This window comes from Giraffa tippelskirchi, chromosome 1, assembly GCF_054371585.1.
Source record: "Giraffa tippelskirchi isolate mGirTip1 chromosome 1, T2T-mGirTip1v1.2.pri, whole genome shotgun sequence".
Lineage (NCBI taxonomy): Eukaryota > Metazoa > Chordata > Mammalia > Artiodactyla > Giraffidae > Giraffa > Giraffa tippelskirchi.
This window is the reverse complement of record NC_137275.1, coordinates 219,718,737-219,732,349: the sequence shown is the minus strand read 5'-3', so window position 1 is coordinate 219,732,349 and position 13,613 is coordinate 219,718,737. Positions and strand designations below refer to the sequence as shown.

Sequence of the window (13,613 nt, the reverse complement as noted above, 5' to 3'; positions counted from 1 at the left end):
CAGCCTCCTTCCCGGGGTCCTCTGAGATCTCCTGGGATGCCTGAGGGTGAAGGCATTGCAGGAGAAGGGACCTACTGAAAAGAGGACTTTGGCCTGAATCTCTTACCCCCATACCCATCCAATTCGGGCTTCTCTAGGTGTACACACATACTCATCCTGATCTGAAGACAACCTGATGGTAAATAGAGCAGCAAGAAGTGACGGGAGGTGAGAACTCATTCTCAGCCGATCCTTACAACCACCCATGGGCAGATGGGGAAGCAGGGAGCAAGAACAAGCCATCCACTCACCTAGATCATGGCTCTGTTCATTGGTATCAAGCAGCTGGACACTGATGGTTTCCTGCTTTTGGTCCCCATAGTAGGTCCCATCGGTCACCAGGTGGACAATGACGGCTGTAGCGACCATTGGCTGAGAAAAATACGCCTGAAATGCAGAAGACACAGGAGGCTCAGCCATGCAGCTAGGCGTGCAGTGGTGGGGCAGTCCCGGGGCAGGGGTTTTGAGAAGAATCTTCCATTTCAGGAGCTGGACTACTTATCACAGACCATGGTGGGAACAGGGAGGCAGCGAAACCTCAGAGCAAAGAGCACAGGCTCTGAGGTCGGAGACTGTTCTAATCTTGGCTCTGATCTTTTCAAGCTGTGTGATGCCCAGTGATGGCTGAGCCACTCTGGGCCTAAATTCCCTCACTTCTAAGTCACGGATCTGGAAATAGATACATCACAGGATGCCTGGGAGGCTCCGGTAAGATCCTGAGACTAAGAGGTCCAGCACACACTAAAACCACATGAAATGAGGCTTATAATTCATCACTGCTCTGTGCTGATCAACCTCTGGACTAGGCATCGAGGAGACAAAGGTAAATAAGACATGCCTTTGCATTTCTGTAGATGGTGGAGTTCAACGTAGGTGACTAACACACGCTACCAACACTTGAAACAATCACAGTCCACTGTCAGGAAGATGGGCCCATGGACAGCTACAGAATACCATGGCACTTGACACGTGCCATCCAACAGATGACCACACATGGAGGACTAGAAGGGAAAGGACAGTTCCTTCTCCCTGTAGGGTGCAGTGAAGACTTCAAGGCAAGACAATTTAAAAGAACGACATCTAAATGATATCTAAACTCTCGGCCAAAACAAGACTGACTGAAGGCATCCCATGAGCAATTAAGGGATTCCGGTCCAGGAAGCATCCTGCTGCTAACTGTCTTGTTCTCTGTCCTTGCCATTAACACCCCCAGTGGGCAGACAAAACCATCCTGAGAAAGGGCTAAGGGAGACAGTGCTTCCTGGGGGCCTCTGCGGGACAGTCTGAGGCTCTCAAAGCTTTGGCTTACCCGGACCCAGAAAGTGGTCTGAGCCAGCTGGGAATACGGGTAGGTGATGGTGCAAGGGTACCAGGCATGCTGGGAAATGCCTTCACTGAGATCGATCACCTTGGTCCGACACACCTGGAAAAAAAATAAGGGAAACAAATGTCTTAGAGGGTCTTGGAGGTTGAATTAAATTCAACTTGACAACACCTCACGATCCACCTATTCTGTTCCTGACACTGCAGGAAGAAACAGTGATGAACAGACAAGAATCTATTCCAGGAGCCCACATTCTAATAATGCAGATGAGAAAATCTTCAGTGGTATTCAGGAAAGGATGGATAACACATTTTGGTGGTAGAGATGTCAGAGAAGTTTTTGTGGGGACAAGTCCTGGAGGAGTTGACCCTTGAGTTGGGTCTGGAAGAATAGGGTGGCTGCAGACGGAAGGGTATTGCCCATGGAGGAACAGAAGAAAAGGCTCAGAGGAAAGCAGAAGCCCAGGATGATGAGCTGCCTGGTATAATCAGAACTTGGGGAAAGTGGCAGCAAAGGCAGGCCTGAGGGCTTGAATCTGTCACGGACTCTGAACACCAAGCATCCCTTCAGGACAAATCTGGAAAGTGTGCTCAGAGCCAGATTAATGACGTAGACTGGAACAGTGTCAGCATCTGTTCTCCCCAAAGAATATCGGCTCCACCATTTGGGTACGTGTGTGCGTATCTACACATACACACAGCCCCTCATTCTCAATGATAGCTATACCAAACGACATGCCAAGAAACACGAAGCATGTACAGACAAGTAGAATTCTTCAAACTGAGGAATTTCTTGTCCCAGTGTCATTTCATTCCATTGGTCAATCATTCATTCCAATACTATTTATTGAGTAAGTGCAATTGGTCAAACACTCTGAGACAAGACATCAGACAAGGCAGACAGGGTGAGGAGCTTGGGGTGACAATGTGTGCAGGCACTCATCAAGGAATCACATATGCCTACGTAACTGTCAGCTGTAGACCAGAAAAGAGCCATGATGGAAAAGGAGAAGAGCAGCTGTGATACTCTGGAGATACGTCAGACTCTTTGCAAAAGGTCATCCAAAATTAGTGTTTTTCCTTGCATCTCTATTGTGACTCCTTTCTCAATATTCTCTGAGAATTTGGACCTGTCATTCCACATCTGTGGGTCTCAGGTGACTCATCTAAAAAGTAAGGCTAACCTAGAGAACTCCAAGGTCTTATAAGCTATGAAAAAAAAAAGTGAGATAATCTAATGTCAATTACACAAACAAACATACACATGTAAAACAAAAAAAAAAAGGAAAGAAAAAAAATATATATATACAAGGATCAAGACTATACATTCCAGCAATATCTACAGTAGCAAAAGATCAGGGATATGCCATCATCAAAAAATCTACAAACAATAAATGCTAAGAAAGGGTGTGGAGAAAAGGGAATCCTTTTACATTGTTGGTGGGTATGTAAATTGACACAGCCACTATGGAGAACAGTATGGAGATGCCTTAAAAAACTAGGAATAAAACCATCATATGACCCAGCAATCCCACCTGAGGAAACCAAAATTGAAAAAGACACATGTACTCCAATGTTCACTGCAGCTCTATTTACAATAGCTAGACCATGGAAGCAACCTAGATGTCCACTGACAGATGATGAATGGATAAAGAAGCTGTGGTACATATATACAATGGAATATTATTCAGCCATAAAAAGGGATGCATTTGAGTCAGTCCTAACGAGGTGGATGAACCTAGAGCCTATTATAAAGAGTGAAGTAAGTCAGAAAGAGAAAAACAAATATTGTATATTTAATGCATGGGTACGGAACCTAGAAAGATGGTACTGATGAATCCATATGCAGAGCAGCAATGGAGACACAGACAGAACAGACTTATGGACCCGGCTATGGAGTGAGGAAGGAGAGGGTGGGGTGTATGGAAAGAATAACATGGAAACATATATTACTATATGTAAAACAGATAGCCAAAAGGAATTTACTGTATGACTCAGGGGATTCAAACCAGGGCTCTGTGACAACCTAGAGGTGCGCGATGGGGAGGGAGGTGGGTGGGATGTTCAAGGGGGAGGGGACATGGGTGAACCTATAGCTGATTCATGTTGATGTTTGGTAGAAACAAACACAATACTGAAAAGCAATTACCTTTCAATTAAAAACAAATAATTTTTTTTAAAAAAGATCAGGGATAGTTTATATGCTCCCCTGTTGAAGAAGGGGTGAGTAAAGATGAAACATTCACATGTTAGGATTCCATAAGCAAAAGAATATTAAGAAGACTGAATGAGATTCAAATGTGGGGATGATCCTGAGAACATTTGACACCTGGTTCAATATGGACCCTGGCCAAGAAAAACAGAAGCCCTATTTGTGAGTTCATAGATGACAACATAGAGAGATTGCAAAAGCATAACACTGAATGAATAAAGAAGACTATACCCAGGGAGTCATACAGATGAGTGTAGAAGAATTAAAAATAGCATGGAAAGTTGCACATCAAATTCACTAATCAAAGTCAAGCTAAAACACATGGCTGCACTGTAATCCACAATTGCAAGCTGCAACGCTTTCTTTTAAAATAAACGTTTTGTTTTGGAATAATTTTATATTTACAGGAAACTTGCAAAGGAAGAAATACCAAGAGTTCCATATATGCTTCACCCAGTTTCCCTCAAGGTTAACATCTTCATTTCATTCTTGAAACCTCAAATAGAAGAAGAAAAGTGTCTTAACCAACTTTGGAGAATCGCATCATCACCCACAGAGCTCTGCAATGGTGAGCTGGATTAAGATACCCTGGTTCCAACTCCCTCAACATTTGATGTGTAATTGTGGACTAGCTATCTCCCGTCTTTGGCCCTCAGGTTATCTTTCACATCTGAACGTTGGATTCAGTTCAGTTCAGTTCAGTCGCTCAGTCATGTCCAACTCTTTGCGACCCCATGAACCTCAGCACGCCAGGCCTCCCTGTCCATTACCAGCTCCCTGAGTCCACCCAAACTCATGTCCATTGAGTCAGTGATGCCATCCAACCATCTCATCCTCTGTCGTCCCCTTCTCCTCCTGCCCTCAATCTTTCCCAGCATCAGGGTCTTTTCCAATGAGTCAGCTCTTCGCATCAGGTGGCCAAAGTATTGGAGTTACAGCTTCAACATCAGTCCTTCCAATGAACAACCAGGACTGATCTTCTTTAGGATGGACGGGTTGGATCTCCTTGCAGTCGGTCATGGGTTTTCAAGGTGTCACCTATGAATGCCTAGGAGGTGTCAGTCTGGGCATCAGGATGGGGGAGGATGTGCTCAGCTTCTGCTCCACTGTTTCAACCACAGCATCTTCACCTATCTGCTTTATATATCAAGATGCCTTGTATTGTTTCATTTAAGAGCTTCATTGCTTTAAAACACAGAAAAGTACTGAAGCTTGTTCATTGCCAAAGTTCCCCTCACCCTTCCTCAAGGTGTCAGTGGGTCCTGGGAACACTGGTTGTTTCCTGAATGTCACAGGTAACTTCCTAAGAGAGTAAAGGTGCCAAGAATCCACCATCTCATCGGCCAGAAATTAGGTGATGACTGCAGTTATTCAAATCCCTAGAAGCCTAATACCGAGGAGGCTGTGGGTAAAACACAGCCGATTTAATGGGCTGGCAGACTTTTTCAAGTTTATTTATTTTTCTCAAAAACAACGGAGACTGAGCTCAGGCAGATCCGCCAGGGGATTGGGTTACATTTTACAACAGTGTGAGACTTCGCATAAACTATCCATGGCATTTGAAATCCAGGCCAGTGATTCGACATGTATCCTTCTGGAATTCTTTCCCCTTGTGTTCTTAGCTGCCTGTCCCCCAGCAGAGCGTGGCGGAGCACATCTCTGGAGTGCTGAGCCTGGGGCTTATCTCTGCATCTACAGCATGCACGGCCAGAGAAGTCTCCGACATGAACAGAGCCCTCTTACTGCTTAAACACAATTTCCTCTTATCTCATCAACTCTATCAGCACCAGACAGGGCTTAGAGGGATGTACTGCTGTTATTTTATTCTCCTGGTTTCCTATTTAGCGTTGTGTTTGTTTCGGGCTGGCTGTGATCCTGACCATGGACAGTCGAAGCAGATCAGAGAGGAACAAACAAATGTAGCTGAACCTTTGCCCGAAGCCCCAGCCGATGTTAAAATCATCTGTGTTCCTGGGGAGGTGGGGGAAGGTTACAGATGAACTGGGGGGGCACTCACAAGCCTCCCCGCTTTTACAGATCTTATGTGCATTTGCTCATTCAGCAGCCATTGATGGACAGTGGATGGCATACCGGGCTCTCTCTGAGAGGAAAAGAGCTTTGCCCTTGGGCAAAAGGAGGGTCACATATCTAAGTGTGATCCTCCAGATACCTGATTCTATCCAGGTGAGCTGCTTTCATCCAGCCATGTTTTCTATCTTCTAAAAAGGCAAATCCAATTCCACAGTCTTACTGAGCAGTGTAGACTTTACTGGACATTTTGTGGGGGAACGAGCAGGAGGGTTACACTGCTCACCCCGTGTGGACTTACACTCCCCCATCATCACTCCAGGCTGCTCTTTACTCATCTCTCTTCAACCAGTGTCTTCAGCAACCTTCCCAACCTCTCCCACCCCCTCCCCCTTGCCAGCCCCCACCTCTCTTCAATCCCAGGCAGACTCATATTCTGCTCTCCCTCCTGGTCTCTAGACGCAAATCCTTCAAACGATGCCAAGGGTTCGAGCTTGACCCCTTGGTCAAGAGAGGACCAGGCCCCAGAGATGTCAGGGAGGTGAACACAGCAACATTTTGACTCTCTCTGTCCTACTGGTATGAACAAAGTCTCCTCCCTTCCTTTACATCACTCACTGGTTTGTGGAATACATCATGGAAGTTCCAGAAGCATCGCAGTCTCTAGGCTCCTCTAGAGAGATAAGGAGAGGGTCTCCTCTAGCTGACAGTGATCTCGCTGCATTGTTTACTCCTATGCTCATCGCAGCATATTTGCAATAGCCAAGATGTGAGAACAACCTAAATGTCATCAACAGATAAATGGATAAACTAAATGTGGTGGGTACACACAACAGAACAGTATCAAACCTGAAAAAAGAAGGAAATACTGCTATATGTCACTACACAGAGGGATCTCAAGGCTGTTCTAAGTGCACCTAGGTAGTCACCAAGAGACAAATACTGCACAATTCCACTTACATGAGGTATCTAACATACCTCAGAAGCCACACCCACAGAATTGAAGGGTGGAATGGGAGCTGCCATGGGCAGCAGGAAAAGGGACAAAGGAGTCGCTATAACTTTATAAATCAACATATAAATCAACAATGAAGTTTCAGTTAAGCAAGTTGATTAAAATTTTAATAGATCTGCTGTATAATACTGTACCTATAGTCAATAATGGGGCTTCCTAGGTAGCTCAGTGGTAAAGAATTCACCCGCAATGCAGGAGACTTGCAGGAGATGTGGGTTTGATCCCTGAGTCAGGAAGATTCCTTGGAGAAGGAAATGGCAACCCACTCCAGTATCCTTGCCTGGGAAATCCCATGGACAGAGAAGCCTGGTGGAGTACAGTCCATGGGGTCAGAAAGAGTCAGACACAATTTAGAGACTAAACAACAGCAATAGTAGTCAATACTATTGTATTGTGTCCATAAAAACTTATGAGGGTAGATTTCTTTTTAAGTGTTCTCATCACAATAAACTGAAATAAAATAGATAATATCATTTTGAATGATTGACACTGATATTCACTGAATGAATGAATAATTAACAAATGATTAAATAGACTGAATAAATAGGTGATTGAATGAATCAATCAATAAATTAATAAATGACTAAATACAGTAATAAACATATGATCCAGTGAAGGGGGAAAGAGTAATTCATATAATGTTGTCATGCAAAGAGCAGATGTGGTTGGGCTGGCAAGCATCTTCACTTAAGTCTTTTCAGGGTAAGAGGAGGAATTACCCAGCATCTTCTTGATTACTTCACAGATGGAGGCCTCTCTTCCATCCATAAACAGCCCACTTTACCTTTGGGCAGATTCTTCCCAACAGCCAGGGGAAGATGTCTAGCTGTGCTTTCTTCTACTCTTTCGTCTAAGCGGCAACACTCATAAGCTTCCACATTTTAGAGCTTTAGAGTTAGCGGGACTTAAGTAGGTTATCAACTGGGAGCATTTCTTTTTCAGTGGTCGAGGGAGGGCAGGTGTCTTGCACAATACATCACAGCAAGTAAGTGGCAAAGCTGATATGAAAACAATGACTTTCTGGCCCCAGAACCGAGGCCCTGTCCTCGCCTGTGTTCTACACCGTCTCAACCCTCCCTCCCTTATGCAGAACCACCCCTGGGGAGATTTCTACCCTTACCCAAGGATTCACAGCAGAAATCCCGGGGTCCATGTCACTTGTTTCTGCAGGAAGCCCAGCTCTACGTCTCTGATGGAAGCTGGGCAAGTCACTGCCTTTCATCCTCACCTTAGTGCAGGAACCAAGGGGGTGGACAACCTCCTTTCCCCTTGACCTTGAAGGGGAAAGTCTCATCTTTAGCACACTGTCTCAGACTCTCTGTCATCTTCAGAAATATCTGTGCTTACTTTAAAAATAGAAACCGAGAGACACAGGGGACCTGGGCCGGTTCTGTCTGCCACTTATCAGTTGGACATCTCTCCCATCCTGTCTCTCCATCTGTGAAGTGCAGTGGTGCCCCAGCAGCTTAAGAACACCCACAGAAACACTATCCCCCAAGGTCTCATGGACACAGTATCATTTAATCCTCTCAATTATTCAGGGAGGCTGGAATTATCCCATTTTTCTGATGAGGAAAGGAGGCACAGAAGCTTTCAATTACTCTTTCAAGCTCACACATCCAATTGTGTATAACAGCAGGATGCTGGACTCCGAGTCTGCGTTCTGCGCACTCAATCACATGGCAGCCCAGTTGTTGTTTTGATTAAAACCCCTGCTTCCTCTGATGGACAAGTATGTACCGAGGATCACTCTCCTTGTCTCCAGTCACTCCACATGCTCTTCCTGCTCCTGTGTGTGTGTGTGCGCTGTCTTGTCCTACTCTTTGTGACCCTATGGACTGTAGCCTGCCAGACTCCTCTGTCCAGGGGATTCTCTAGGCAAGAAAACTGGAGTGGGTTGTCATTTTCTACTCCAGGGGATCATCCCAACCCAGGGATCAAACTGAGCCTCCTGCACTGGTAGGCGGATTCATTACCGCTGGTCCATCCCTGCTCCAGAGGTTCCCATAATTCACTTTCACAATGAAGAATGCACCGTATCAGCCTGCTAGTCATCACCCAATCCATGGCTGCCCCTGGACCACAGGATGGAAACTCCCCTAGACACAGCTTACAAGGGCCTTCAGGAGCTGGTTCGGTCACATTCCCAGGTGCACAGCCAGCTGCTCTCCATCCACACAGGTGCACACGGGTGCTCCCTTCCCACTGGACCACCCTCCCTCCCACATGCCGCAGACTCCACTGCCGTGATGCCTGTACCCCACCCCCACTTCCCTCCACGGCACTCTACTCGACGATGGCCCATTTCGTGAAACACTACACACACTTCAAAGCCAGGCTTGAATATCAGCCCTTTTCTGAAAGCCTTTGCTCGCCCCCCAGGCAGAATTAATCGCTCCCTCTAATGCGTCCATACAGTTCTTTATGTCACTTGCCTCCATTACAGCCCTTGTCAAGTTGGATTACAGTTGTTTAGAGTTCAGTCTTATCCCTCTAAACTCTGAAGGCTTCCAAGGTGAGAACCATGTTTCATTTACCCTCAAATAAATCCCAGAAGCTTGCCCAGCAAACAGACACAGAGGTACCCAGTGAACACCAGTAACGCCAGCAGGGTATCCTGAGTGCCTGTTGTATGCTGGGCACTGCTTTCAGGACTCTGTACGTATGAAGGCATGCAGTATTTACTGATGGCTAGGTAACATGGGTACTATTATTATACCCATTTAATCTATAAGGAAATTGAAGCCCAGTAATTCACTGACATGAACTTGGGCAAACTCCAGGCTAGTGAGGGACATGGAAGCGTGGCGTGCTGCAGTCCATGGGGTCGCCAAGAGTCGGACACGATTTAGCAACTGAACAACAACAAAGTTCACTAAAGGTCAAACAACTAGTTAGTGGAAGCAAAACTCAAATCCAGGCACAAACTCAGTCCCCACTCTTAACTGTACATATAATTTGAAGAGAGCTTGTCTACATATGGCTCAGGGCTGTTACAGAGAATGGATTTGGGATTTTTTCTGGTTGTTTCTCCTGGTCTGCTGAACAGAAGCTGCTTCAGCAGACAAAAGCAGGCCCTTCTAGGCTTGTTCTGGGATGGGGCTATGTGATTCAGAGAGCCCCGGGCTGCCAGGCTCCAGGACCTGCCTCCTAGAACCAACTCAGTTGCTGACTTTCTCTGACATTCATCGCTCCCGCTTGTAGAAGGATGGGGTAAGATGGAACCCCAAAGGGCTTTGCTGTTCTGACATTCTGTCACCTTTTGATGTCCAGTTCCTTCCAGCAAAAGTATCGATTCTGCAGTGAAATGTGACGCTCCTGTAGGTCTGAGTTGGCTCAGGGATCCCATGTCTCTGATACTCTGAGGCCAAAAGCTAATTCCTGTCACAGCCAGCATTTCTGTGTAAGGCAACTGGAGAGGTAATCTAAAATTTTACTGCGGTCATTCCAGCAACGTGTTTTCTGTTTTGTGTTATCTTTCTTTTCTTTGTGTGTGTGCTGCAAAAGAGCTGGAAGTTCTCCCAGAGCTTTGAGATCATCGGATGTTTGAGTTGGGAAAGTCCTCAGAGATCTGATTCCAGCCATCATGCCTGACAGAGAGGTGGGGGACAGAGCCCAGTGAGGAACAGAGAGACAGCGTTGAAAGAATGCTGCACGGTCCTCTGGGCTCGGTCTCAGCTGATAGAAGCAGAGGCCTCTGTGGCCCCAGGACTTGGGGACTTTCGTCTACACCAGGCACTGCCAGCCACGACACCCAGCACCCGCCTCCAAGCCTCCTCCCTTGCAGAAGACTGCTTTCAATTAGAGGAGTTAACGATGTCTTGCTTTCAAAGGGTTTTTTAAATCCAGTTTATCTTCCACCCACACACGATGTACACAAAGGCGGGGGACGGAGAGAGAAGAGGGGGAGTGGGCGTTCTGGTATTTTCCCACACAAGGGAGATGCCAGGAGGTTTCTCCTGAATTTCACTTTTACAGGTTTACATGCCCTTTTGTCAATCACAGGATGGAGGAAGTGCTCGTCAAACCTCAAGCCCATCTTCTCCAATTTCCTCTTTCAATCCAAAGGGACCTGGGAAAAGGGCTCATGGAAAAAAAGAGGAAAAGGAATAGGGAGGGGGAGGGGCACATGCTGACAATAACAGTACACGTAAGTGCAGAAGTGTATGCACAGGCATTCGTGTGCATGCGCGCGCACAGACACACACACACTCCCCAGGCAGTGGTTCAGAATATTTCTACTTGGGCCACATTTTAACCTCAGGTTTACAGGTCCCATGCCAAGCCATTTCCCCAACATCTACAAGGTTGCAGAGGTGGGCAGGGGTCCTTGCTCTGAAGACTGCAGGCTTGAGGGGCCTTGGGAGAGTGGACAGAGTCATCAACGTGAAATAAAGCTGCCTCTATAAAGCCAGCTTGGCTGTTCCTTCGAGAACATGCTGCTCCCTCCTCAGAGCTCCTGTGGGGGAGGGACAGGGCACCAGCTCTTAAGGATGGCCCCCAGGACTGACGCTGCCCGCTGTATTATCTCCTCTGACCCTCACAATAACCCTGAGGAATGACCGATTTTGTGTGCGTCCCTCCTGGAGAGATAAGGGCTCTGAGGTTTGGAAGGCACTGGCCACTCCCCTGGGACCTAGAGGTCAAAGCCAAGTGGTCTGACTCAACGTCCGTCCTCTCCCCACCCTGTGGCTGGATATGCCGAGGACGCTTCGTCACAGCCTTTGTGTAACACGCTGTGTTGTGGTTTCTCGTCCATCTGTCCCCACGCACGAGCTTTGAGGACACAGCCTGCGCCTGATTTCTCTCTCCTTTTCACTGGTGTCCAGCGCAGGTCACTGGGCAGGGCTCCTTGAACGTGGCCTTTGTTGAGATGATGCGGCTTTTCCAAGGCTGCACATGCGGTTCGGGGCTGACAACGTCTGACCCAGAAGCCCGGGTCTCTGGAGGCCTCGACCAGTGCTGGGAGGTGACGATGACCACTGGATGCAGGAAGACACCAGAGACCCAGCATCCATTCAGGAGCACCAGCACGCCTTGCAGCCGCATCCGGCTACGGCCAGGCTCACCCGGTGCTGACGTGCCGTGAACAAGCCGATGACAAAAGAACTGGTCCTCACAGCCTTTTCTCTCATTAGGGTAATGCACTCCTGAGCCTCTTTGATCCCACTACTTCACCTACTCCCTAAAACCACCCTGTGAGAAACTGAGGCTGACACCTCACGGAAGCGCAACGGCCCTTGAGCCCAGCAGAGCGGTCGAGGCCCACATGTGGTGTCAGGGTGGCCGTTCCCCCACCTTCTGCCCAGGACAGACATCATTACCCCGGGCCTGCTGCTTCCCTGACTACACACTCACCCTGGCTCAGGACTGGGGCCCAGGGGGTGGGCCTATCTGCAGCCCCTGAACTTGGCTGTTCGCTCACTGAGAGCAAGCACGAGGCCTTACTTGCCACCTCTTTAATACTAAGTGCAGGTGGTTTAGTCGCTAAGATGTATCCGACTCTTGCGACCCCATGGACTGTAGCCCGCCAGGCTCCACTGTCCGTGGGATTTTCCAGGCAAGGATCCTGGAGTGGGTGGCCATGCTCTTCTCCAGGGGATCGTCCCTCCTCAGGAATTGAACCTGGGTCTCCTGCATTGCAGGCAGGTCCTTTATCAACTGAACTACCAGAGGAAAGCCTAAAGTAAACACTAAGCAAATATCTAGTTGAATAAAGAATGAACTGACACCAATCACAGGGATGTTATTGATCCTTTACCATGTATCAGGCGTCTAACATGAGCTCCACATGCCTGGTCTCCACGAGGGCGACATGGACACCAAATGTTCCGACCCTGGCTCAGGGCCTCTTTCACTGGCTGTGAAACACTGTGGTCCTCTCCCGTCTTGGTCCTGTTCCCTACTCACTGCTCTGCCCCTCCTGATCGCCTTCCTGTGCTCCTTGCTCCAAACTGACCCTCTAAATATAATGCACAAAATATCTTAAAAGGTATTCATAACTGAGGTTAACATTACACGATACACACACACACACACACACACATAGACACTTTCAATCCCCTCATCCAACTTCCGTTAACACATTTTCAATTTCCTCCTCCAATCTCCATTTTACACGCTTACTAGTGAAAGAGCCCATGCGGTCTCAAAGAGTCGGACACGACTGAGCAACTAAACTACTACTACGACTAGTGAGAGAGAGACAGACAGACACCGAGAGACAGAAAGGGGGAAAAGAGCCAGGCTTTCTTTCCTGACCATTGAAACAACGCTCACTTTCCACCCCCCCGGCCCTCAGAATGGTGTCCCCTTTGAAACCTGCGTTAAAAAGACAGAAAGGGGAGGGGGAGGGCTGGATTGCCTTTCTTTCAATTTCAGGATCTATTATTTGTCAATCAAGCAAAGCAGCATTTCCTGTGTATAGGGCGGGTGTCCGGGGTGTAGAGTTACCTCCTCCTCTCAGCAGACCTCAGGGCCTCCCCACCCAGGAGACACTCGCAGATAAGCTAACCTGGCGTCAGATGCCCTCCAGCCTTGGGGCTCAGCTCCAGGGTGACTAGTACCTTGCCCCCCAGAGTCTGTCCCTAACACATTAGGCATTTCACACTCCTTAGGGGTCTAATATCCTCCTGGCCCACACCTCCCACACGTGTCTGGAATCCTATGGTTTGGGGCACAAGCCCCTGACCTGATCAAATGGTCCTGGAAAAGACACCTAGGCTCTCAAGGGGAAAAGTGCAAAGATGTCACTTAAAACACCACTGTCACACAGCATCCAGACATTTTTACAGGTGAGGAAACCAACTTTCTTAGAAAAGAAATGGCTGAGAGTCATAGAATTGATCCTTGGGAACTTCTCACTCAATGGCTTAATTTTACAGACAGACACTCAGGACTTCTAAGGGACAGAAATTGGGTGCCCCAACCTTCTTCTAAGGGAAAAGTGTTCATGCAAGGGGCCTCAGAAGGTGTCCATGATCAATGGCAAAGACA

The 13,613-nt window shown here is 47.6% G+C and overlaps 1 protein-coding gene across 3 annotated transcripts in view; it reads right to left on the bottom strand.

Annotated features, from left to right (window-relative positions):
* Positions 1–13,613, bottom strand: part of PAPPA (pappalysin 1) — a 557,592-nt gene that overhangs the window by 74,574 nt on the left and 469,405 nt on the right. For all 3 annotated transcript variants that reach the window (XM_081575791.1, XM_081575790.1, XM_081575782.1), the window contains 2 exons: positions 1,349–1,462; positions 291–426 (listed from right to left, as the gene is read on the bottom strand). In XM_081575791.1, the coding sequence (XP_081431917.1) occupies positions 291–426; positions 1,349–1,462 (250 nt within the window). The remainder of the gene's footprint in view (positions 1–290; positions 427–1,348; positions 1,463–13,613) is intronic.